The sequence below is a fragment of the Sebastes umbrosus genome, chromosome 9 (assembly GCF_015220745.1).
Source record: "Sebastes umbrosus isolate fSebUmb1 chromosome 9, fSebUmb1.pri, whole genome shotgun sequence".
NCBI classification, from domain to species: domain Eukaryota; kingdom Metazoa; phylum Chordata; class Actinopteri; order Perciformes; family Sebastidae; genus Sebastes; species Sebastes umbrosus.
This window is the reverse complement of record NC_051277.1, coordinates 30,047,628-30,072,590: the sequence shown is the minus strand read 5'-3', so window position 1 is coordinate 30,072,590 and position 24,963 is coordinate 30,047,628. Positions and strand designations below refer to the sequence as shown.

The 24,963-nt window shown below is 40.9% G+C and overlaps 2 protein-coding genes across 4 annotated transcripts; both read right to left on the bottom strand.

The window, feature by feature from the left end:
- Positions 1 to 1,546: 1,546 nt before the first annotated feature.
- Positions 1,547 to 15,632, bottom strand: abhd18 (abhydrolase domain containing 18). Of its 3 annotated transcripts, none has more exons than XM_037780217.1 (14): positions 15,608 to 15,632; positions 12,961 to 13,069; positions 12,233 to 12,317; positions 12,040 to 12,140; positions 10,162 to 10,237; positions 9,597 to 9,681; positions 8,432 to 8,459; positions 7,970 to 8,108; positions 7,598 to 7,687; positions 6,366 to 6,467; positions 5,570 to 5,787; positions 5,321 to 5,457; positions 4,009 to 4,171; positions 1,547 to 2,196 (listed from the first exon to the last, which is right to left on the bottom strand). In XM_037780217.1, the coding sequence occupies exons 2-14, from the start codon at positions 13,050 to 13,052 to the stop codon at positions 2,139 to 2,141; spliced, it is 1,374 nt and encodes a 457-aa protein (XP_037636145.1). In that variant the 5' UTR covers positions 13,053 to 13,069; positions 15,608 to 15,632; the 3' UTR covers positions 1,547 to 2,138. The 3 variants fall into 3 exon arrangements, with proteins under 3 accessions (XP_037636145.1, XP_037636143.1, XP_037636142.1); XM_037780215.1 differs by lacking the exon at positions 15,608 to 15,632 and adding an exon at positions 14,872 to 15,031; XM_037780214.1 differs by lacking the exon at positions 15,608 to 15,632 and adding an exon at positions 14,867 to 15,030.
- A 516-nt stretch (positions 15,633 to 16,148) lies between these two features.
- igbp1 (immunoglobulin (CD79A) binding protein 1) lies at positions 16,149 to 23,276 on the bottom strand. The gene is made up of 3 exons (XM_037780218.1): positions 22,770 to 23,276; positions 19,138 to 19,470; positions 16,149 to 16,799 (listed from the first exon to the last, which is right to left on the bottom strand). The coding sequence occupies exons 1-3, from the start codon at positions 23,232 to 23,234 to the stop codon at positions 16,527 to 16,529; spliced, it is 1,071 nt and encodes a 356-aa protein (XP_037636146.1). The 5' UTR covers positions 23,235 to 23,276; the 3' UTR covers positions 16,149 to 16,526.
- Positions 23,277 to 24,963: the final 1,687 nt, after the last annotated feature.

Here is a 24,963-nt window from a genome sequence, read left to right as displayed (position 1 = left end):
GCTGACATTGACCTTTTACCTGCAACAGGTGTCGGCACCTGCTACCCATGCCCATATGTTTTGGTCTTGCCCTTCTTTACATAATTACTGGTCTGAATGTTTTAGCACCATATCCCAAACCATCAAATCCTCAGTTCAATCCACTGCTCTCACAGACATATTTGGAATCCCTCCCCCTGACTTTTTGTGACTCCCTTAGCCAGACACTTAATACTTGTTTGATGGAAATCTCCTGCTCCTCCTCTCATTCCACATTAGGGACATTTTTCACTTTGTCAAAAACGAAAAAAAGGTATCCTGTAAGGGGTTCATCTACCAAATTGAGTAAGACATGGGGCCCCCCTTTTTTTTTCTTACTTATGTTGGGGAATTGGTGTTCCCTATCCCAGATCGACAGGTATTCATATCGTGTATGTCATAAGTGTGTCGTACATTTGTGGTTTGACTTACTTACGTATCGGTTGTCTTGCCATTTGAGTGGTGACCTAGTTGTTGTGTATCTGTGTAAATGTAAAAATCCAACGTGACCTATCCAAAATCCAATCAACAAAATGGAGAAAAAAAACTACGCTAAATATTTTTTTTATCATTACAATGAATAAAAGGACTGTGTATAATGTCAAAAGCGTTGCTGCTTATTATCGCCAACTCTGCAGTTCCCCTCAGCTCTACAGAGATTTTAGCCTCTTTCAGCTAATTGTTTTGGATTTGTGACCAATAACGTGCTCTCTTCAACCTCGTCTCTAGCCACAGGACACAAGAGTTTTCAGTGAAAAAAGCTCTGATAAACTGATAAACTGTACACAACATATTCAGCAGCAAACAGCAGACACAGAGTAGCTGTGAAAAAAAGCTGAACATCTAGCAGTTAAAGAGCCAGACACTTTTCTAAGGAGTTGGAGGAAAGAGAGCTTAAAGTTTGGCTGATGTGTCATTTTATGTTTACAGGTCCTTCCACTGCTCCCTAGTGCCCCTAAAAAAATCAATTAATACTGCTTTAAAAATGACAGTTCCTAAGGGCGCTTACTTACTGGAATCTTCAAGATTTCTGTCCTGGCTGATTTGGCAACATCTGCAGTTACCGTGGTAACGGTAAGTGTGGTTTAATTAACACGGCAGCAAACACTGGTTGATCAGCTTCTTTGTCAGAAATACAACAGAAGAGCAAATGGTGTATCTGTTTACAGTGCAGCTAAACAAACAGTTGAAAAAAATGGGCATTTTTCCAGCATGCCACGGGCAACCGGGATCTGGTTTCATGCTGTTCTCCTTCCACACCCAGCAGGGAACAGTAAAGATGATTGCATTGCTGAGGAGTTGGAAGTTTGCAGCCTGTCACACTTTTAATGTGAAGTAGTGGCAGTAGGAGATGTTGGCTGATATCAATCCGATCAAATGACATGCTGTGCTAATGTTTCCTATAAGTCCATAATGTGTAGGTATCCCGTGTGATAACGGCACACTGCCACAAACAATGAAAACTATATAGAGATAATTACTGAATAAATTGAACTGTTATCGCAAGAAAAAACTGCAAACATAAATATTATCAAAAACAGGGTTTTAATTCATGAAAATCGGATATTTATTATAAATATAACAAATTCAATTTCTATTTGTATAACAATGAAATGTGTTAAAATTGTTTATTAGTTATTTCTCCCTCATGAAACTGTCTTTCTTCTTGTAATTGATGATTTACCATAGTAATCTATTATTCTGTAGTAGTTGATATTTGTTCTCGTATGATATCAGTGTAATATTACAGGCTGGTTCTGTGTGTCCTATCCAGAGTCTCTGGGTGAAATATTAATAACACAGTCACATCAGGATAAACACTTCCAGTGTGGTGGTGTGGACCAGTGAAAACAGGAGAAGATGCACTGACACAGGGTTGTAGTCCATTAACACTAGTTTACCAAAGTGAAACTAGAGTGTTAGTTTAAAAACCATATACAGGCAGGAACATCCCACAACATTATTGATTACTTTATCAGTTTTAGTTGCTTTCTAGAAGTAGGTCATGTGAAAAACTGGAAAGGGAACTTTCTGTTTTATGGACAAGGATTGTTTTCTCCAACGTCCAGCCACTGATCCTGGTTGTGTTACAGGGAGGAAAGGGCTTCAGCCTGCCGTGGCTAGTGTAGGTTGGGATACTTCAGGCAGAATCTGTTGAATGTGTCGTATATGGCCCGTCTGGAAATAAAACAGATTTGCGATCAATTCTAAAACAACGGCACAAAGATCATGTAGAAAAAGATTGTAGATTGTGAAACACAGTTTGGGATTTGACCACAAGTTTGAATTTGTTCTTCTCCATTCCCATTCATGTAAATGAAGGTAGCCTTCTTACATCTGTTCATACTGCCTAGCTGCTCTAAATACCAGAGATCCTGATTGAGAACTATTTAAGTGATAAGATTAAAATATTTATATGATCTAACGCAACTACATTGTTTCTCTAGAAATGACACGTTGCTCTGTTGGTCTTGCTTAACTACAAAAAAACACGGTCTACTTGTGATAGTAGAATGATGTCACAGGGTGGTGTGTGTACAGACATCAGAGGTCTGTACTACGAAGGGGGATTTGGCGTTAGCGAGGTAACTTCAGGGATAACCCTTTAGGGTTTTCCGTTCTACGAAGGTGGATAACTTCTTACCGGAGTAGATCGTCATGGTAACTGATGCTGAACAGCTAACCTGCTCCTGAGCAGCTTATGTTCCAGATAAGAGATCAAATAAAACCACCTCCTACTGACCAATCAGATGTTGGTCAATGTTTGGTGATTTCTTGTGATTGGTCAGATAATGCAAACACCGCCCTGTTCATGTGAACATGCTCACAGCCAGACTGAGAAACCCTGAGTTGATTTACCGAGTTGATAACCAGCGTCGTAGGACCGCTTAGCGGGATCTCGTTTGTTAGGGTTAGAGAAGCCAGATAACGAGAAGATACCCTGGGTATGTTGAACTCGTTTGGTAGTACAGACCCAATCTTGCAGAGAGCACATTAACCAGATTACAGCCAAAAGTTTAATTTTGGCCTTTTAGCAAGTAATCTAAGGTTAATTATCTACAGTTGATAAGACCAGCCGCCGGGGACGTTTGTCATTTAGTCTGCAAAAGCAGCTTTCAGTGCTGGCTTAGGGATGCACCGACATGGATACCAAATCGGATATCGGGCCGATGCTGACTCAAATAGCTGGATCGGGTATCGGTGACAATGGGGGCCGATCTATTCAATTAAATTTTTTGTTTATTTGCTATATATTTACTATATACAATTGGAAGTTTTTTTTTTACCAAGTTGCTGGTGTACGATTTATTATTTTATTACAGTTCAGTAATATTCAAATCAAGCCTGATGTTACTTTACACATAAAAGAATGATCCCAGTCACTTCCACACAGTGAGGCATGCAGCTTATTAATTAAACAATGGTATTGGACAGGTACTCGGTATCAACCGATACCAAAAGCCCAGGTATTGCTATCGGTATCAGGACTGGAAAAGTCGGAGCGGTGCATCCCTATGCCGGCTGAAAACAGGAGGCCAGCTGCCTGCGTGTTTTCATGTCTGAATGTGATAATCTACTCTAATAAATGCACACTTTCCTCCTGCTTCTGCAAAGTGATTGACTTTTTAAAAAAAACTTTTCATCAGGTCATGTCATTCCAAGTCAAAAGGCTAAAGTCCAAGTGCAGTCACGAGTCACTGATGTTGTAGTCAAAGTCGAGTTGAAAGATTTTGTGAGTCTAAAGTCTTCATATTCATGATAACTGATGTCATGTCATGTAACTCTATACTCTATCACACACGATTTGTTGCTACTGGGAAGAGAAAGGAGTAAATATCAGTACTTCAGTACTGGAAGTCATTCTACAAGGGAGCCAAATACAAAGTGTGTCAGTAGCTGAATACTCACAGACTGTTAAACTAGGTATACCTCTCACACCTCATACCTGACCACACATATCTTTGGATATCCTTTGATTCAGTAGTTTACCTGAAGACGTTCTGTTTGAACAGGTATGCGCTGATGTGTCCTCCGTTCAGATATCGGACTTCACATCCTGGCCAGATCTCTTGCAGACTGAGGACCCCCGTACGAGGGATGTAGGCATCCTCTTTGGCTTGGACCACAACAATGAGACTGGTGTCTACGGGGACTAGGACAGAGAGAAGGACACATCTCATTTATTTCTGTATACATGCTGTGACTGGGACATAACATACATAAAAACACAATATTGAGCACCGTTGTCAAATGTACAAATGTCAAATGTGCAGCCAGAGACCTGGGTGTAATATTCAACAGTGACCTTTCATTTGAAAAACAAGTTACAAAACTTGTTCAATCAAGTTTTTTTATCAACTGTGGACGGTCTTCTATACAATTCTAAAGGTATAGAAAATTGGATAATTGAAAGAACTCAACAGAGTAATAGATTATTTATCCCTCTCTCTCTCTCTCTCAGTCAATGCGACTGAAACAAGCTGATACTTAAACTAATGTGCATTAGTTTCTGTTATGGATAAGTATCAATACTTCTGCCATTATTATATGACCGATACTAGTTTTATTAGAGCCTGATATGCGATAACAAACTTAACAATGTTGTGATATGACCGGCATTAGCTAACAATATCTAATGCCGGTCACTGGTTCTCCTCACACAACAACTCAATTTCTTTCCGATATCGGTTATTTCTTCTAATTCTGGTCTGTTCCTGGTCTCTTGGACACTTAACAGGCTCATGATTATAAGGCTGTGGTCCGTCATATGCGTATGAATATACATTTACAACCTCATCAGTGTCAAAATTAGCATTGGGATCCATATGTTGCATTGCTGAGACTTGACCTAGCTTGGCCGCTCTCCCTTCTGTTGCATCATGTCCAGTTGTTGTTTTTTTATTTTATTAGAAAAATAAATAAAAATAAATAAATTCCTTATGTTAGTATAGTATATGTTAGTATAGTATATGTTACTATAGTATATATATATATATATATATATATATATATATATATAAATAAATGATTATAGATTGTATTTGGCAGCAGCCTGTGGCCGTGGCTGTGTTGTGCCCCGTCGCCGTTGAGTAAAAACACTGAACATCGACGTTGTCAGGCGGCAGCTACAGTAATCAATACATTTCTTAAGTAAATTTGTTTAGAGCTGTTTGAAGCTCGTTTTTTTTGATAAAGGACCTGTAACAGTATTTTGACATTTGCTTTCCTCCGTCCTATTTATGTTACGGTACTAATCAGAAACATGACCTGTAAATCCGTCTGTCTGCATCATAAAGCTTACCAGAGAAGTTGGCCATGTGTGTGCATTCGTCCATCACTCCCTTCATGAAGCTTATAGACTCTCTATGTAATGACGGACGATAGCATTTGGCTAAATCCATCTTCTTCCCAGGCAGTGTGTTGTTTGCATGAAGGCTTCTAAGAAAAGAAAAAACAAAAATCAGGTGAACAAACAAAAACAATAAAACTAAACTAAACTAACTACATAACACATTCACCAGCTTTATTCACAATAACTTAGATTGATTACCTTGGTAGAGTGTCCAAGCTCATCCCACTGCTGTTCACTGATGACAACAATTGGTCGACGCTAGCCCCGCCCCCTTCAGGGACTCCACCAATCAACAGGCCTCGCCCAGCCTCAGCTTCCCCTCCAGCTTTGGGGTTCTGATCTCCAGACAGGCCCAACAGATGCTCTAAAGAATCCATATTCTTGGCAAAGTCTGGACCCATCTTAAAGGAATCAGCCTGATAAATGTGGAAACACAGACCAAAAGACAGATACAAATGTACTTATTAATGCTCATGTGTGTATGTGTCTGGTAAAGGGGTGATTAGTTCTCCAGCATGTTGCTGCTCTGCTTCTTGGAGAAAGAGACAAATCTAACTGGAGAACAATTTGATACGAAATAATGAAAAATGTTCATAACATTTTAGCAGAGCTAAATCGAGCTTGAAGATGCCTAAGGTGATCTGATTATTTGACAAACAAGTGTCATTTCATATTGACATGAAACAAAGGCAAGTATGCTGATGTGAAGCTACAAAAAGCAAATGTTTACTTGATATGTAATTCTTCTCGTCATAAGCCATACATTTTCTGGTGATCAACCGTCATATCATTTCGGTGCATATCGTTTCCTGATTTATTCAAACTCATTAGCATTTTTAATATCCTTATCAAACCAAAACTGTTAACTTCTAGCCAACTGTACCGCTCTGTCTCTGATGAGAAATCTAAACACTCTATACTAATTCTAGATATTCTCAATCACTATAAGAGTACGAATAAGTGATCTTCAAAAAGAAGGTAAAGGAGAACATACCCCACAGTACTCCAACAGCTTGATGATTTCCTTATTATACACCGAGTTAATGGCATACTGCTTCTCCAGCTCTTTCCAGTTCACGGCTTTACTCAGCACTCCCTACACACACAGACACACACACACACAGACACACACAAACAGGGTCAAACTTACTGGGGGGCAATAAGTGATAGAAAGATCATCTACATAACAAATACGATTTTCTCGCTCAATAACTTCTCCACCTCTCGCACGTTGGATTTTATGTTTCTAATGGAAACCTGGCTTCATGCTGGTGAGTGCACCCTTTATTTCCTGAAATTCTTCCTCCTGGCTGTGATTTCCTCAGTTCCCTTCGGACCGCTGGCATGGGTAGAGAGCTGGCGTCTGTTTTTAAATCCACCTTTTCACTGTGGCCAGACTTTATTTGACACGTACTCTAGCTTTGAGCTGCAGCTATTTGAGACTAACTCTCCTTTTCCCACGCTGTGTGAGGTGGTGTACCGTCCACCCAAGTTCAATAAGGTTTTTATGCAGGACATTGCAGACTTTGTGGCTGTTAAATTATGATCGCTTTTTAAATTGTTGGTAATTTTACATGTATGCTGTGAAGCCAGACTTCTGGTCAAAGACTTTCTTAATCTTATTGACTCTCTTAATCTGACTCAGTCGGTGACTGGCCCGACACATCAGAAGAGTCACACACTGGACGGTCACTATATTCTGACAGTAGGTGCATGAGACAGGTAATCTGAAAAGAAAATCATGTTCCTCTGTGTCCTCCAGTGCTCCTAACGGCATCTGCAAGATTTCAAAGGCCGGAGGAAAACAACCAGTTAGAGCTGATCTGGAGTCTGCTGTCCAGCTGCCGTCTGTGAGAGCTGGCTGTCAATCACTCGCAAACTGTAGCTGGTCAAAATAGGCCGCGCTGATTGAATATGAATCAATATTCTGTTACTGCAATGCCTATTTCTCTCCTAAAATGTTTTCAGAATCATCTTGTAGTGTACTGTTTAGCTGTAAAATGAGAAAGTTTGTGACCCGTTAGCCATGTTGAGATCAGTTGAGATCTGGAAATACCAAGCACCGCCCACCAGTCAGAGCACAGCTGATAGGAACGCTCTCTCTCTCTGAAATGACCTGTGATTGGTCAAAGTCTCCCGTCACGGGCTGGATTTTTTAAAGCCTGAAAACAGAGTCATGAGGAGGTGCAGAAGTCTAGTTATCTCCTCAGGTAGAAAGAATGTTACCGTGGTGAAGACACTAGAGGCAGTGGACCAGGACAAACAGGGAATCAGAGGGATGGGCTTCGGCCAGTTGGTCACTGCCAGGGATGCCATCTGGACACACAGACACACAAGACTTCATGATATATATGATCTTTGGGTAGGATATGGTCATATATTGGACCCACTTGTATTTGTATGCAGGCTTGCGTGTAAAATATTTACTTTCAAATCTAAAGGAAGATGCTGGTGACTATGGGTCTCCAGGATGACATGCATGTTGACTACATATTTAGTGCAATACTAGTAGAATATACAAGTTTGATAAAAGGAAATCAAAGTGAAAAGCACTTTAATGAAGAACGTGACAGAACGTGTGCTGTTTGGGTGACTCACATATCCTCCCATGGAGATGCCCGTCATTCCTAGAGGCCAGTAACCTTCTCTCTCCAGCCAGTGCAGAAGCACTGTCGACTCCAGGATCAAAGCCCCTCCCATCACAAACAGGTCTGACACATTCTTTAGACTGGACCGCCTAAAATACTCACAAATAATGTCCTCGTTTACTTCATACTGAATTAATACCTCCAAACTGGACACTGCTCATGTTTCTTCGATTTTAGTCTAGATGTTCCAAAAAGAATCCAAATACAGTCAAATGTCAGCGTGATATCAACGTATGTAGCCATAAAATGCAAACTGAAGATCCTTTGTCTCATTATGCTTCTCATGTTTAAAACTGAAAGCTCGCTTTTATCTACTTTGGTCTGAAATTAAAAACCAATTGCCAAATTGGTGATCAATCAATCAATCAATCAATCAATCAAGTCATTATGGTGTGAATGGGAGTTAACTTACAGTTGGTCTTTGGGTTTACGATAGCCATGTAAAAGGTCAGTCAAGGAATAAAACAATGTTCACAGACAGCATACATCAGATAAAGATTACAAGAAGATAAAACATGTCTTTCATACACAGGTATTTACTAGGCAGGGAGGGACAAAAGGAAATGTTCCATCATGGGATCTGTACGGTTTGGGGACCTATTTTGTGACAGCGCAACAACCAGAGCAAGCAGTGCTCTGACCGTTTGGTATTTTTCTGATCCTGACATTGGCTTCGACTTCGTCTGTGCGGTATTTTGGCGCCCAGCGCAGAGTGCTCGGTGCAGAGTTAACGTCAGTCGGCATGTGCCCTCTTTTTGCCGGTGTCTCGTGTAGTTGTCCGACAGATGAAATTATCAATGGCCAGAGTGACCTTTGGGAAATATGCCAAATAAAACAGCTGAGCGTAATCCTCCAGAGATGCATTACGCACGTGCTTGCAGTAGGGCACAGCTGTGGAGGCGGTGTGTAACACGCGGATCCATCAGCCTCAAAACGCCGCCGTTTAGGGAGAGAGGGCCCACAAACTGAAACTGAAGTTGTCTACGTCTACACTCGCACACACACAGGGGGATAATGAGAGGATGCCAAAGAGGCGTGTGTGCACCGTGATCTCTCTGGTCACGTCGGTCACGCTAGTGACCAGAGGAGCGTTGAGAGCTCGCTGCAGGTTGAGCAATACAAACTGCCTGAGAGCCTTATACTTTAATATATTCCCATATATTTTGAATTGTCACCTGCCGCCTATGTTATGTGAACATTGTTCTAACGGCGACGCTGTATATAACTGAGGACGAGGAGAGCTGCTGCTGCGACCCTGTATGTGTGACAAGCAGAGCATACGTGTGTTGTGAACCTGCCTGTGTAGACGCATCTTACTATCTGAATAATGCGCCCTTTAAATAGCAGGAAAGTACTGCCGCAGACTTCAGACCAAGTTTTTGGTGGTCAATTTCAATCGCTTTCTGCTGCCTCAAGATAGCAGTGTGCCTGACCACACCTCATTTTAAGACCAACACACACAAGGGCGTTAAGCACAGCAGTGTAAAGAAGATATAGCTTATCAAGGATAAAACTATTTGAAATTAACAAAAAAATATAAAGAGGAAAGCAGATGTGAAAAGACAACAGAAGGATATAATACGGGTTCTCCAGGAGCAGTGAAGCCATTCCCGCCTCTTTAACCATGGGCCTGGCCATCAGGGTCCGTCGACGCCAGAAAAACTACGCACACACACAAGTCATTAATACTTATGAGTCAGAAAGTACAGAGAAAGTGGATCAAGTTAACATCACAATAATCTGTCCAGGGGTTCTACTGCTACAAGGTATTAAGCTCCAAATCATAATACCAGCTGAGGCGGCTCTAAAAGAGTTTCCCATAGCAAAGAAGGAAGACGATCACTTGGTGAACACATACGTACCCAAAACCAAGCTTGTTGTTAAACACTTTCTTGGTTCCTCAGTGTAGCTATAAAAAAGCTTTCAAAGTGATAGATATTACATTTTAATAATGAATTGATTATTCATATAAAAACACATGCTAATGAAGAAGAACATTAACAAGAGAAAACAAGGCCAATATCAGGACCTCAACAGCAACATCACTGGTCGTATCATATCCATCACCTTCTGCTTGGTGGTATATGTACACTTTAAAAGGTTCAGGTTATGCTGCTGAGGTTAAAAGGTTTAGAGCCTTACGTGGTCTCCAGTCCCCGCCAGGTGGATGCATACTGGTCTGTTCTTCTGCCACCTCTTAGGAACTATGAACTGGAACCTGAAACAACACGTGCACTATGTTGTGGTTGTGTGAAACTCAATAGGCAAAGCTAGATGATGCTGCAGTTAATCGTTTATGCTCTTATAGTTATTTTAACAGAAACAATGCACACAATGCATTTACTGCACTAGATCTGATGTGTTATTTTACAAGGTTCTGCCCGTTTATCTTGATTGACGGACAAACACAAAGGCAGCATTATGAAATAACATAGACATAACTATTTCACATACTTTGTGAAAATAAATAAACGTCCATTTGGAAATAAAAACAGCAGGAATTACAACAAATTATCTGCAATAAACTCTGTTATTGTGAAAAGAAGCAAGAGAAAAAAACATTTTATCATAAGGAGCTGTATTTCAAATATGTATTGAATTATTTAAACATTTCATGGTGCTTTATATCTGTTGTATGATTATTTATTTCATCATGTCTTATTTATTTATTTAATAATGAACCCTTGGATAGTCCATAGTGATCTACCAAGCTGCTGGTCTGTAATGCCACATTTCCTCCAATCTGCCCTGTGACCGTCCCTTCCTCCGCCCCCACACCACCGTCCACCCACTGGCGGAAAGTGTTAGAATATATACTGTAGATATAATAGATGTCACAACGTTACGTGAAGGTCCCTTAATGCCTGGGTGTTAAACTACCTAGCTGATGTGGAAATGAAAAGAGTTTGAACCATGGCTGAGGCCCGGAATACGTAACTGTTCAGGGCATGTATCTGTACTCATCAGTGTTATTGGTTGATATCAGTGCTTCACCAGTCAAAACTTATTAAAATAAATAATAACTGAATGATAACTTGTAATGCTGATATAATTAGTCAATAGGGCTGGGCAATATGACGATATATATAGTCAAAACAATATAAAATATATTGCTATATTGTTTCTATTGCGATTATAGGCTATATTTATTTATTTTTTTCCTCTATTTCACTTAAAACTGTTCATCTTCATTTTGCACTCAAGTAATTAAAATGAGAAAATCCTCGGTACTTTTCCCATGTCAAGTATTTAATTCACACAGGATTATATAAAGTACCATGTGGTTATTTCATATAGACTACTTATTTATTGAATTACCAGAAAACATGCTATGTTGCGATTTATATCGTTATCAACATATGAAATGACCTATATTGGGATAGAAGATTTTGGCCATATCGTCTAGCCCTAATAGTCAAATTACTAAATTAGATGACAAACAGGAAGTTAATCGGTTGTGACTTTAATTATGGGGGCACTGCTCTGTGTGTCAGAAGGCGATAAGTGTAGCCTTGATAGCGATCAACGCTTTCCGGTCCCACATGCTCAGTGCTAGCGACAAAGCTGCTATGAGACATACACAGCACGTCTCTGTTGCCCATTTCTGTGTCGTCCCTACCCACAATCATACAAATAAAAGAATCAATATATAGTAGCCTAATAACAAAAAGTGTGTGTGTGTGTGTGTGTGTGTGTTTTATAGGAAACAAGATTATTTTTCTAACTCTCATGTATTTTTGATTTTCTCTAATAAAAATTGCATTGGGTTAGTCACTCAGTTCATTATCTTGTGCTTTGTTCTCCTACTTATCTGAATTACGTTGCATTGACACAATCTAAGACGGTTTAGTTGTGCTGTCTTACAATCAATGTGTAGTAAATGTAAGTTAAAGTGCGTCACTGATGTGACCGGTTAGAACTCCAAGTGGCGACGAGGTCTTAAAATGTATTAATTTAACTTGGGGTTTCCTGCATATACCCTGCATTGGCTTTAGTACAGGACGACATCATGTTCTGTACCTGGCTTTGACGGCCTCTGGTGGCAGGATTCCAGGAACCAAGTGCTCCAGAGGAGAGATGAAGAACCCTTCGTGGATATGACAGTCAATGTGTTCCTCTGTCTGGACACAAAGACACAAACACACATATATATCGGAAAGAATACAAAAAAAAGTTATACTAGCGAGCAATGAAGAGAGAACAGATGGAGTACCTTGTTTATGTGAACTGGATAGTCCTTAGGCACCAGAGACCTGCACCTCTCTCTGTCTCCGATGAGCTTACGGAACTCAAAGATTCTGCAAAACACAGTCGAGGGAGAACATATGAGTATCAGTTCAACTTGTAATTGTTTACAATTTACAGAAACGTGACTTTTTTAAACATTGTATGTTGTTGGCTCAGCTTTTTATTTAATCTTTAATGTTTATTTTAACTGTTTAACCGATAGCGTTAATCGGTTAAAATTCTTCATGTCGGTTAATTATTAACATCCCTAATCCAACTTGAAGGAAGAAAATTGGTGCTTGAAATTGAAGTCCTAAACCTTCAGCAAGATGAATTGAAGTTGGAGATGCAGTTAATGAAATTGTAAATATGTTGTGAACTAATACCTTGAAGTTGATGTAATTGAGGCAAGTTTTAACATGATTTACTGAGACTGCAGTGCTATATTTCTTTTTGTCAAGTTATTTTCAATAGTTTCATCAGCTAGTGTTCTTTATTTTTGTGAAACAGTCTAACTTGCATTAGGCTAATCTATGCGCAAAATTTAGAATGGGCCAATACGACAGACCACTAAAATGTCTTTGTGAAACCGGCCCCTGGAGAGCCTACAGGAAGAGTTAGAAGAGGTTGCTCCATTGTATGTGATGACAAGCTTATCCACTATCCTGATATTTCTAGCTGTATTCTGCTGCGTTCTCATTTCTTTTTCTGTACCTCTTGAGGTCTTCAGGCTTCCCCCATCCTCCAATGAAGAGTTTGGTGAGGAGCAGCCTTCTGTAAAATACATCCAGTCGACTCACACCCATGGACCAGCACCTGGCATCTACACAGAGAGACAGAAAATACTTCATTATCTAGCATAATGTAGCATAAGAGCTGAAAGAAGTCAGACTCTTGTACGTCCTTGCGTGCCAAATGTACACTACCTGCCCAGCACACATATCTGAAGCAAACCAGTGGCAAACATTAAGTGTCTAGCAGCTAAAGAGGTACTTTTGTCAAGGTCGGTGGGCCCAACCAGAGCTAAAAAGAAAACAAATACTGGATTTATGAAGTGGCCAAAAACCCCAAACTGAGTTTGATAAGTTTAACTGTTGCATTGCTTGAATCTGTATATGTGTATTATGAATGATCTTTATAATATTAAAAGATTTCTGTATGCAGAAAAATTAAAATACACAATTTTCAGAATAGGCAAAAATAACACACCTGTAATGCATGCATAAAACTGCATGTGATTATCATAAAGTGGGCATGTATGTAAAGGGAAAAGTTGTGGGTACCCATAGAACCCATTTTCATTCACAGTGAGAGCTGAGAGGTCAAGAGACCCTCTTTAAAAATGGCCATACCAGTTTTTTCCTCACCAAAATTTAGCCTGAGTGTTATTTACCAATGTATAACGGTCGTCTAGCTTCATATGATACCAATATCTTCACTCTAGCTTTAAAACCGAGCCCACTACAGCCTGTTAAAGACAGTGATGTCTGTATATTGTATACATATATACAGTACACACACACACACACACACACACACACACATATATATATATATATATCTATATATATATATATTTAATACAGTCAACTCACAGCCATAAGCTCCCTATCTTAAGGTGCCAAGTGTTTTAATATTACATCATTATACTTATATTAAATTAAACACATAATGACATACTAAATACATTACAATAAGGTTAAAATTAAGGGAATCTGTATTACTACGCATATTGACATTGGAGGTGACTTGCCCTAATTTCTGTTTAAATAATGTTACAATGAGTTCACATTTCTACGGCTACAGCTCAGGGACATTTTCAGTAGGAATCCATTAGAACTGTTATTCCAATCCTTACTGACAGCACATGTGACTTTACCATTTCTCTGTTCAAAGTGGTAGGCTACAGTAGAATGTCAAACATTAAAGCATGTGACATGTTATGTATCGTGTGTAAATACTGATGCGCTTTGCTTTCTCATAATGGGAACCTTCATTCTTACTTATTGGTTGCCCAGCATAAGTACCGCAATGGCAAGAATAGAGGACTAAACGGAGATAGTGCTTGATGGTGCTTTAGCTCACACGGAAAAGAGAGAGGGGAGAGGGGAGGGAACAGAGCACATCATAATAATACCAACATTATTTGGACTATAGTCCCGTCAGGATGTGATTTTAGTTTTGTGGTTGCATTCAAATGCGATAAATACAACATAGTGAGTGATGCAGTGAGTTATGTAACGTTATAGCTGCTGAAGAGTAGCAGGCTGCTCTGACAGGTGATCTACAGTAACAGTTACGGTACATAGCAGACAACAATGTCAATGAGTCAATGATCAACTACAGTTATTCAAAATGACTGAGCATGACCTTTATAACCTTTATAACAGGAACTAACGTTATATCATGCCTCTCTGTTAAGGTGGTGTGTAGGAAAACTAATGACATTATAGCACACATCAACTCTGAGACAGACTAACGTTATCTGCCTGCTGTCTGAAGTTGAACTTAGCTCAGTGAGCTAACTTAACTTAGCCTGGATGGTTGCACACGACACAGAGACAGAGAGACAGACAGGGACAGAGAGAGACACAGAGACAGTAAGGTTACACTAAGTTACCTCACACTACACAGACGGTTGTTATCCTGGTGGATGTCTTCGCACTGCTAGCTAACAGCTACCGTCCTCAGAGGTTGAATGACAGCACTCACTGACCGCTAGTCAAGCTGCTGGTCTGCATGCTCTCACACGGTGCAACACTGTGGAGGGACTTCCGGTTAAAAAATGAATTTACGTGCGTCTCAGAACGTAACGGTCGTGTCTAGAAGGTAACCCGCAAAGTGCCAAATTTGGCAAAAATTTGCAGAAAATTATCGCGAGACTCGCTATACCGAAAGTTAACATCTCGCGAGAAACTCTTGCATGTTTAGTGTTACAGCTATTGTGTATAGATAGATAGATAGATAGATAGATAGATAGATAGATAGATAGATAGATAGATCGTTTTTATACTCTAATATAGAAACACAAAGATACTGTGATATAAACAAAATACTGTTCACATCCCTACAAACACAAAATTGGATGTGTAAAGTGTTTTACATACAGAATAAATAGAAAAATGTACTGTACACAGTAAACAAAATTAGGTTGCATCCTGTTTTCTGTGTCAGTCTGGGCACAGCACCTCATCAACATCACAGGCAATGTTCTCCCTGGTTAATACTGTAAATACTGTGTTGGTGGGAATAAATTGTAGTTTCTAATCTATATGAAACATACTTTCCCTTTACTGTACTACAGTAGGCTACTGTATTGATATGCAGTACTACAATACTGTAATAAGAGTAGATTTCTTGCCTTACCTACTGTGAACCTGCTCCAGATTGGTTGTAACACCTGCCCAGCCTCCCTCGACCAAGTTCAACCAGAGTGGTTAGAATCTCATCAGAGATTATGGCTTTCCTTGGTCTTGCTTCCTCCACGTCTGCCTCTCTGTTGCTATGCCTCTCTTTCCTAGGTCACATCCATTGCTCCAAAACACAAGAGCTCACCTGCTCACCTTGCCAATTGAACAATTGTGTAAACATGTGTTTGCCCATGTGAGGAGTCGGAGGGGATGGTTTTAGCATTTTGAATGGCTTTGAGTGTTCCATGTGAACACAGAAGATTCTATCCTTGAAGTGTTTTGAAAAAAGTGTGGTTTAGAATTGCACTGTTGACTCACAGCAAGAGGGTTACAGGTTAAAAACCCGGCATGGGGCCCTTCTGTGTGGAGTTTGCATGTTCTCCCCGTGTTTGAGTGGGTTTCCGTCTCTTCGAAACATGTAGGAGATGTGTGTTTTGATTTCAGCTAAACACACATATATTCTTACCAGATTCTATACACTGATTTTCTTGCTACATGGTTGTTCAGTCTCTTTATTTTTCCAATGACAGTGTTAGGGGAATACACATTACAAAGCAGAAACATTGGCATCATGGCTGGGCTCCATTTAATCCAGCCAAATCTGTAGATTTTTATTAAGACTCACTGAAAAACATGACACCACAGAGGACTGTTGAACCCAAACTTGTAAAATGACTAGCAGTAACATCTGTAAATGAACAGTAGTGTCAATGAACTCAACGGGTTTGTTTGGCAATGCTGTGGTGTGTTTCTTGGTTTGGTGATCTTCTCATACCAACAACCAATCTTAAGGATCAGAACTGTGAGGAACGTTCACTTCCTGGACTGATCAGAATAGAAATGAAGACAAGAGCATTGTGTTGGGATCAATCAGCCCATGTTGTGGCGGTTTCCATAACCTCTGCGATGAGTGTCTTTCCAGTCGTCCCAGTTTCTGGCTTTCAGCAGAGACTCCTCATCCTCGTTTTCAGCCTTTTTCTCTTTATCTTCTTCTTCCAGCTCCTTTGCATCAGTGTTCTCCTCCACAGGGACCCTCCTGGGTATCCCCTGGTCAGGCAGACCTCCGCGTTTCCTGTGCTGATCATACCAGTCGTCTACTGTCATGGTGGCTAGGCTGGGGTAACCGGCCCCGAACACTTTAGCCTGCAGATGAAACAAACACATTCTATCATACACTGTTGAACAGCATGTTAAGAAAACTACAACCAGTACTGCTGCTTGGTACCTGTTACCTTGATTGGTACCTGCCACGTTTGATAGGAATCTACTCGTATAATGAAGCCCTATCCACAGAGATCCTGCAGTGCTCTCTGCCCTTGATTTGTCAATTCATCTCCCTCACACGTTTACCACCTCACCTGCTTTACCATCCAGGTTTCTGTGATGCTGAGGGGTATTGATCACATCACCACGGTTTTTGACATTCTTTTAATGTGCAGTGAGTGATATGTTAGCTGCTCTTTGAGCACAATAGACTCTGCCGATTGTTAGTGAGTCCTCTTTTACATCAATGGCTGCGGAGATTTCAAGCTTTCTAAAGGCATGCTCAGTGGGTAGAGTGGTCGTCCGTTAACCGCAAGGTTGGTGGTTCGATCCCCAGTTCCTACTGTCTGCATGAGACACTAAACCCCAAGGTGCTCCCCGGGTGCTTCACAGCAGGCCACTGCTCCTAAGGATGGGTTAAATGCAGAGGTCAAATGTATTTATGTACCTGTATGTATATGACGAATCTAATAAAGTTCATGTTTAAGCCTGAATCTGTGTTTTGCCTCTGATCTACGCATCGTCTGCTCTGCTCTTGATTTAGAACCTGGATGTTGCTACCATCTTTGTTGGACAGGTAGCTAATTTGACCTAGTCAATCGAGACAATCAATGGGTTGGTTAGATTGATATAAATAGGGCTGCCGCGATTAGTCGGCCTAATCGATAACATTGGCACTGAAAATGCATCAACGTCAATATTTTAAATCAATGCATTTTATAAAATCATTTGTTCTTATAGCTGCTAAATACATTCATAAAGCCATAAAGTTGTCTGTGTGCTGCCTTAGAAAATCCATTGAATAAGTGTTTGAAAGGAAACTTTGTTGATTTTCAGCTGGCTTTGTGTCACTGCAGCCCGGCAGTAGCGTCCATGCAGCGGCACACGGCCTCCATCGATGCCGCAGCGCACAAAGAGTGTATGAAGTCAGTAGTAATGTTACAGCTGTGGACGTAGCAGTGCAGTGTGTGTACAGCTCAGACTGTCGGTGAATAAATGCTACAACTCCTCAAGACTCAATCCAAGTTCCCGTTGTCTTGCTTCCCACCTGCTGATTAAAGTGAAGGGGGTTAGCACCAAAGTAAGTAAGTGTACTATTTATTGTGGAGCATATTTTGATCCTTTATTACAATATCTTTATTTCAGATTTCAGGGGTAGCGTATTTCGTATTTTGTCTTGTGCTGCATTATACAATGACACAGCCTGCAGTTTGTCGAAATAAAATGAACTTAAATGAAATGGTCAACTTGATTTTTTTGGAGGAAAATGAATCGTTTAGATTAATTGACTAATCTCTAAAACAGTCAATGGATTAAGTGATAGAAAATGAGTCGCTCTAGATGTAAATGATGTTTATCAGTTGTTCTTTTTGACAATGAAGTCAAAACCCCTGGTCAAAACTTGGTCGTGCTGAGCGGAGATTGTTTCTGCCCATCATGTTAGCATGGACATGCACTTGACATTGGTTACATTAGCTGAACTGGCAGCTGCTTCCTTTACAGCAGAGTAGCCATAGCATCCAGTTACAGGCCTGTCGCAATTCTTACATGACTGTGATTAGAGGTATAATCCAAACTATCTTTTGGACGTTAATACCATGTGACACAAGTAATTGTTTAGATAATATGACCTCTATATTATATTTTTTAGGCCGATACTGATTTTGATATTTTTAAAAAAGTATTATATTATGTATTAGCCTATACATTTATTTTTTTACATAAAAGTATCTTGATGTGGATCCCTTAGATTTGTTTTCGTTTTTTCATGGCCAAGCTACATACTGATTTGGACATTTTATGGTTGAAAAATCTACTTCTACTTATTGCCCTATGGTGGACAAAATATGTAATGGTGAAAGAGGATTCTCTGCGCATCTTCCGGCAGTATGCAGCTGAATCAGGTGCCTCTCAGCTCGAGGACAGCCAAGGGACTGGAGCACACTAATGGAACGGTGACATTTTCCAAATGGCTTCAAACCAAATTTGGCATTTCTTTATGGTGAATTCTTGTTTAACTATCGGCCAACATACACTACGACACTGATGTATCAGCATTAAGCCGATATCAGTTGACTGGTTTATCGGTCTAGCCTTACTCTATATGCTACTTCTGCACTCCCCAGCAGCTCTTCTTGCTAGTTTTGTCAATGGATTTCTTCATGTGGCTGCGTCAGTAACAGCTGACCTCTACACTGTCTCCAACACACAGTCTCACCTGAACAGCGTCCTTGGTAAGAATGAAGGGTTTCATGGGAGGCCTGGCTGGATGAGCTGGCTGCTTGACAGCACCCTGCTTCAGACCGTCCATATTCTTGAGTATCTCCATCTCCTGGTCAATGCTATCTATTTCCTCCAGACACACAGTGACCCATCTCCGCACATTCAGAAGGTAAAAATCTCTGCTGACTTCATCGTCGGCCTGTCCGCTGTCCACAGCCTTCCTTACTTCTGACAGTCTGGCTTCCAGCTCCTTCCTCTGACGGTACCGCTCGATCTTGGCTTGTCTCTGTGTTGCCATGGCAACCAGGTCTGGCGGGCCGGGGACAGGCTGGAACAAGAAGCACACATCACGGTTCAAAGTATCACCTGATTCATTTTCAAACTATGCTCTAAGGTTACGTTCACATTACAAGCAAATGTGGGCCAAATCCCTTTTTTTTTGCTGTCTTGTGACACAGATCTGATTTTTTCAGAGTAGTGTGGACATAGAAATTAGATTTTTTTCCCAATCAGATCTGGGCCACTTTCATATGTGGTCCTAAATCCGATACATATCCGAACACTTGTAATGCGACCGCTGTGGGAACGGTCATATCAGAATTCATGTGTGTTTTTCCACGTTACATTTCACTGAGCAGGAGCAGATCACTCACCATTACAGTGTGTCGGACCGGTCCGTTGAAACTACAGAAGAAGAACCTCTCGTGCGTCAATCAGACACCGATAATGTTTGTTACCTGACAAAAAAGACCTTTTCTATATTACCGAGTTCTTCTGCTAAATTCGTCGTCATGTTTCCCTCAGTCGACTTTCAATTTAATAAATCAGCAGTTTCAAAAAATGTGTAATCTGCGTCATTAAGGCAGACGAGCTTTATCTGGGAAACTTCACGTTTATTCACTGTATATGGAACTAAAACTAATATTATGTTAAATCATGTTTGCCAAATGAGTTATTGTTTGTTAATGAGTCATAAGAAATCATAAATTATCTTTTAGAAGGAGTAGACGTTCACCGGTAAGCTCGGCTCCGTTAAATTTAACAATATGTCAACAGAGGTTTTCCTCCGACAGTAGGAAACGGTTGAAGACTTTATCTCTCTCGTCAGTCATTTAAAATGTAAATTAACTTATCAAACAGACTTTTCACAACTCACTCAGTTCTTCTGATGAATTTGTCATGTTTCACAGAGCAGAAGTTGGATTTAATGAAATCAAGCTATAAAAACTGCGTGGACGTGCTGACTGGCGCTGTTTCGGGATGTCAAACAGTAACGTTACACATCGTACTTTAGTTTATTTCACTTAGTTCACAGAAGAGCTGTTAAAGTTAAATATCAGCTGAAATTAAGTCTTTCTTTTAGGAGTCACACAAAGTCATACGTTATGGAGGCTAGGAGCAACACCTGTGTAACGTGGAGTCTGGCAGTCACTGGGCTCCAATAACTTCAGTGTGTGTTTGGGCCGGCGGACGGCAGTACCCCGTGTGTTGCATGTGAGGCATTTCAGGGCAGAGATCCATTCACACTGATGTCAGATATGGGTCACTTCAAACATGAATGTGAACAGTCTAGGCTAGGCCAGTCTAAAAATCGGAATTGAGCATTAAGCCCTGTAATGTGAACGTAGCCTAAGTGACACTTGCGTAGAATAGACTTCCGCTTATAAGGCTCCTTCTCTCTCTGAGTGTCCTCTACAGCCACTCACTTGTGCATAATGTGTGCTTACTTGATACTATTTCCAGCAGCCATTCTGTCATTCAGACAGCACCATGACTTTCTGCTCTTTCATAGTCAGCTGGTGTTTATGTGTAGAGCTACTGAATACTTCCTGTGTGTCCTTCACAATAAAGGTGTTTTCATTTGACGGCAGTGATAGGCCACAAAGGTGAATCAATAACTTGAAAAAAAGGATCTAATGACTGAATTTGACGTTTTCAGAACTTATTGGGAAGCATTAAAGCTGAAGTCGGTAACTTTGAGCAAATATGATAAAAAGTTATTTCAATACAACGGTCACTATATCCTGACAGTAGTGTATGAGACAGAAAATCTGTGAAAAAAAAATCATGTTCCTCTGTGTCCTCTTGTGCTCCTAATGGCATTTGCAAGATTTAACAGAGTCGAGGGAAAACAACCAATCAGAGCTGAAGAATCACATCAACACAGCAGATGTCAAACGCTGCTTGCGAACCTCGAGAAACCTTGCTCCGGCCGGTGCGCGGTGCTTGGTTTTGGCTCGACTTTTTCCAACAAGGCGGTCGGCTCACAAACTTTCTCATTTCACAGCTTAAAGTGGCAGTAGGCAGTATATTTTTGGCATCATTGGGCAAAAACTCCATAATAACCTTTCAGCATATTGTAATTCAAGTGTTCTGGGAGAAAACTAGACTTCTGCACCTCCTCATGGATCTGTTTTTAGGCTTTAGAACATCTAGCCCGTGACAGGAGACTTTGACCAATCACAGGTCATTTCCTATTGGCTGTGATCCGGTCATGTGACTGGTGCTTGGCGTTCCTTCAAGAGATTTCAACAAGGCTGCCGGGTCACAAACCTTCTCATTTTACAGCTAAACAGTACACTACAAGATGTTTCTGAAAACATTTGAGACAAGAAATAGGCATTAACGTAACAGAACATGGATTCATATTTGATCAGCGCTGCCTATTTTGACCGTTTGATCGGAGTTCGCGAGTGATTGACACCCGGCTCTCATAGACAGCAGACCTCAGATCAGCTCTTAATGCTTGTTTTCCTCCGGTCTGTGAAATCTTGCAGATGCCTTGAGGAGCACCGGAGGACACAGAGGAACATGATATTTTTCAGGTAACCTGTTTCATGTACTACTGTCACGATATAGTGACCGTTTTATAAAAATAGTTTCTTTTAATCATATTTGCTCCAATCTCGCCTACTTCAGCTTTAACTGTACACTAAAATAATAACCTAGTTTGAAGGTTGCTCAATGGCGCATGATGCCAAAATGGCTCGACTGCCGAGTTATAAAGTCCCCGGATCTTCCGCATCCATTGGGCCCATGGAACAGGCGCCGTAGCATCTGCTTGGTCACATGACTTGGTCACATGACTTGGTCACGGGGTCACAGCCGTCATGCTGTCGTCACGGCTCGCTAACTCCACCTCCCAGCCCTCGCTCCAGTCTCGGTCTGGGTCTCATTCACATGAACGGAGGAAGGGAAATAACTCTGGATTCGGCTATTAGTGCATTTTACAACTTTTAGGACCTAATGATTTAAAGATAAGACAAGATAAGATACTCCTTTATTAGTCCCACAGCGGGGAAATTTGCAATAAATAAGGATAATTAAATAAGGACTATTAGAGTGTTCGTACTGGGAAGTTGATTCACCTAAAAAAAAAAAAAATTCCTCTGAGTTACAGACGTCTCTTTCCCAATGTAAGTCTATGGGGAAAAAGTTTTTTTGGGCCCAACGGCATCACGTGACGGAGACGGAAGTTGAAGTACCGCCGTTTGACCACTACGAAAACTGGCATCAACGACGGGCGCTCTTCCTGGGGGGGGTTTTGGGGTGGACCCCCGTTACATTGACCCACCCACATTGTCATTGCTTTCTCCGCCCGTGGTGATCACATTAATATTCACTCACCGTGACTGTGGAGGCTCCATCCTCTGATGCTTCGTCATGCTGACTCGTGTTGTCATTGGTCTCACCGGGCAGTTCAAACTTATATACGTTATACTCTTTACATCTCTTCAAGAAGTCCATGAAGTAAGCCCGGGCTGTCTGGACTATCTCCAGTCGTTTGTCCCTGCTGGTCTGCTTCATGGTGAGAGCTCCTAGCAGGGCGGGCAGCAGCAGGTACCTCAGGTCCGCCGTGGAGACCTCCTCCAGCTCCTCGTTCCGGCTGAACAGGTCGAGCTGAGCCACCATCCGGGACGCCTCCTCCAGCTGACCGATAGCGCGTTTAACTCGCACCTGGATAGCGGTAGAGGCGAGCGGGTCGTTTGTAGTGTCTACCTCCTCAAATATCTTCCAGCCGCCGTCCAGCAGGTCGGATAGTTTAGACGGCTCTGCGGCTGAAGCGTCGTTGTTGTTCTCACTCTCCGCCATCTTCTCATATTTTCCGGGTTTCTTCTTCTTCTTCGTCTGTTTATTGGGCCGCAATGCCTCACGGGATTTTACCGCCCACCGCAGGTCAAACAGTAAAACAACACTTTCATTAGAAATCATCTTGAACATATTACTACTCCCATATGTGTAAATATAGGTGGTTATATTTAAATAGAAAAAACGATGTTTCTGTTACCTCATAAATATATAATTCTAAATAAAAGCAATGAGTTTCTATTTAAGATTGTACACAGGTATTACCCTGCTAAAGATGAGATTTGCAAGTTCTTTGTAACTGTTAACAATAGATGCACTTTTTGCAGTTGTGAAGGTGAATGTTTTTGTAGATTGTTTTCATGCAACTTCATTTTGGTTTAATCTACAGAAGAATCTCTCAAAACATTTGGAAAAACATATCATACAAAGATTGAGATATCACTCATCATCTACAATCCCAGTTTATTGGCAGATGAGATTAGACATAATTGATTTGATTATCCTAGCGAAATATTATATACATGAAATGATATGGCTTAAAAGAATACCCTCTTTTTTTTTTAAATATACTGATTTTAAAACATATTTGACTATGATTGATAACTTAAAACTCCAAAATTATAAATTGACTAAAACTATTTCATTTAGACATTTCAATCCATCCATCCATCTTCAACCGCTTATCCGGGATCGGGTCGCGGGGGCAACAGCTCCAGCATGGGACCCCAAACTTCCCTTTCCCGGGCCACATTAACCAGCTCTGACTGGGGGATCCCGAGGCGTTCCCAGGCCAGAGTAGAGATATAATCTCTCCACCTAGTCCTGGGTCTTCCCCGTGGTCTCCTCCCAGCTGGTCGTGCCTGGAACACCTCCCAAGGGAGGCGCCCAGGAGGCATCCGTGCTAGATGCCCGAACCACCTCAACTGGCTCCTTTCGACGCAAAGGAGCAAGGACTCTACTCCGAGTCCCTCACGGATGACTGAGCTTCTTACCCTATCTCTAAGGGAGACGCCAGCCACCCTCCTGAGGAAACCCATTTCGGCCGCTTGCACCCGCGACCTCGTTCTTTCGGTCATGACCCAACCCTCATGACTATAGGTGAGAGTAGGAACGAAGATTGAACGGTAGATCGAGAGCTTTGCCTTCCGGCTCAGCTCTCTTTTCGTCACAACGCTGCGGTAAAGCGAATGCAATACCGCCCCTGCTGCTCCGATTCTCCGACCAATCTCACGTTCCATCGTCCCCTCACTCGCGAACAAGACCCCGAGATACTTAAACTCCTTCACTTGGGGTAAGGACTCATTCCCTACCCGGAGTAGGCAATCCACCGGTTTCCTGCTAGACATTTCAAATTTATTCCAATTGTTTAGCAGACCCCGAATGCTTTTGTTTTGTTTTTTATTTTGTTTTGTTTTTATTCATCTTTCCTTTCCTTACAGTTTATTTGTTTTATAATTTATTTTTATATTATTTTTATACTGTAAAATATTTTGCAGAATTGTACAATTGTTACAAGTTAGGGTGAATAAGCCAAATGTGGGACATTTTTGTTGCATTTCAGACTTCTGGAATATATTGCAATATGAAGCCAATACATTAAATCCAAACCCAGTACCACTCTGAAATCCCCAGGATGTGTCCTAATCAAACCAAAAAAGAAAATGCAGATATCACACTCATAAAAGAAATGGTAGACATATCATTGTCTCAAACAAATCTCCTAAAGTGGGAC

Bases quoted from the DNA above. Each gene is read 5' to 3' on its own strand.
- abhd18 (XM_037780217.1), bottom strand. From the start codon at position 13,052: ATGGGTGTGAGTCGACTGGATGTATTTTACAGAAGGCTGCTCCTCACC. The intron at 5,788-6,365 runs GTATGTTCTCCT...CACATTTATCAG, and splicing joins AGCTGTTGGAGTACTGTGGG to GCTGATTCCTTTAAGATGGG. The intron at 4,172-5,320 runs GTAAGCTTTATG...TCTCTGTCCTAG, and splicing joins ACACATGGCCAACTTCTCTG to TCCCCGTAGACACCAGTCTC.
- igbp1 (XM_037780218.1), bottom strand. From the start codon at position 23,234: ATGGCGGAGAGTGAGAACAACAACGACGCTTCAGCCGCAGAGCCGTCT. The intron at 19,471-22,769 runs GTGAGTGAATAT...TTCTTGTTCCAG, and splicing joins ATGGAGCCTCCACAGTCACG to CCTGTCCCCGGCCCGCCAGA. The intron at 16,800-19,137 runs GTGAGACTGTGT...TTTCATCTGCAG, and splicing joins TTACCAAGGACGCTGTTCAG to GCTAAAGTGTTCGGGGCCGG.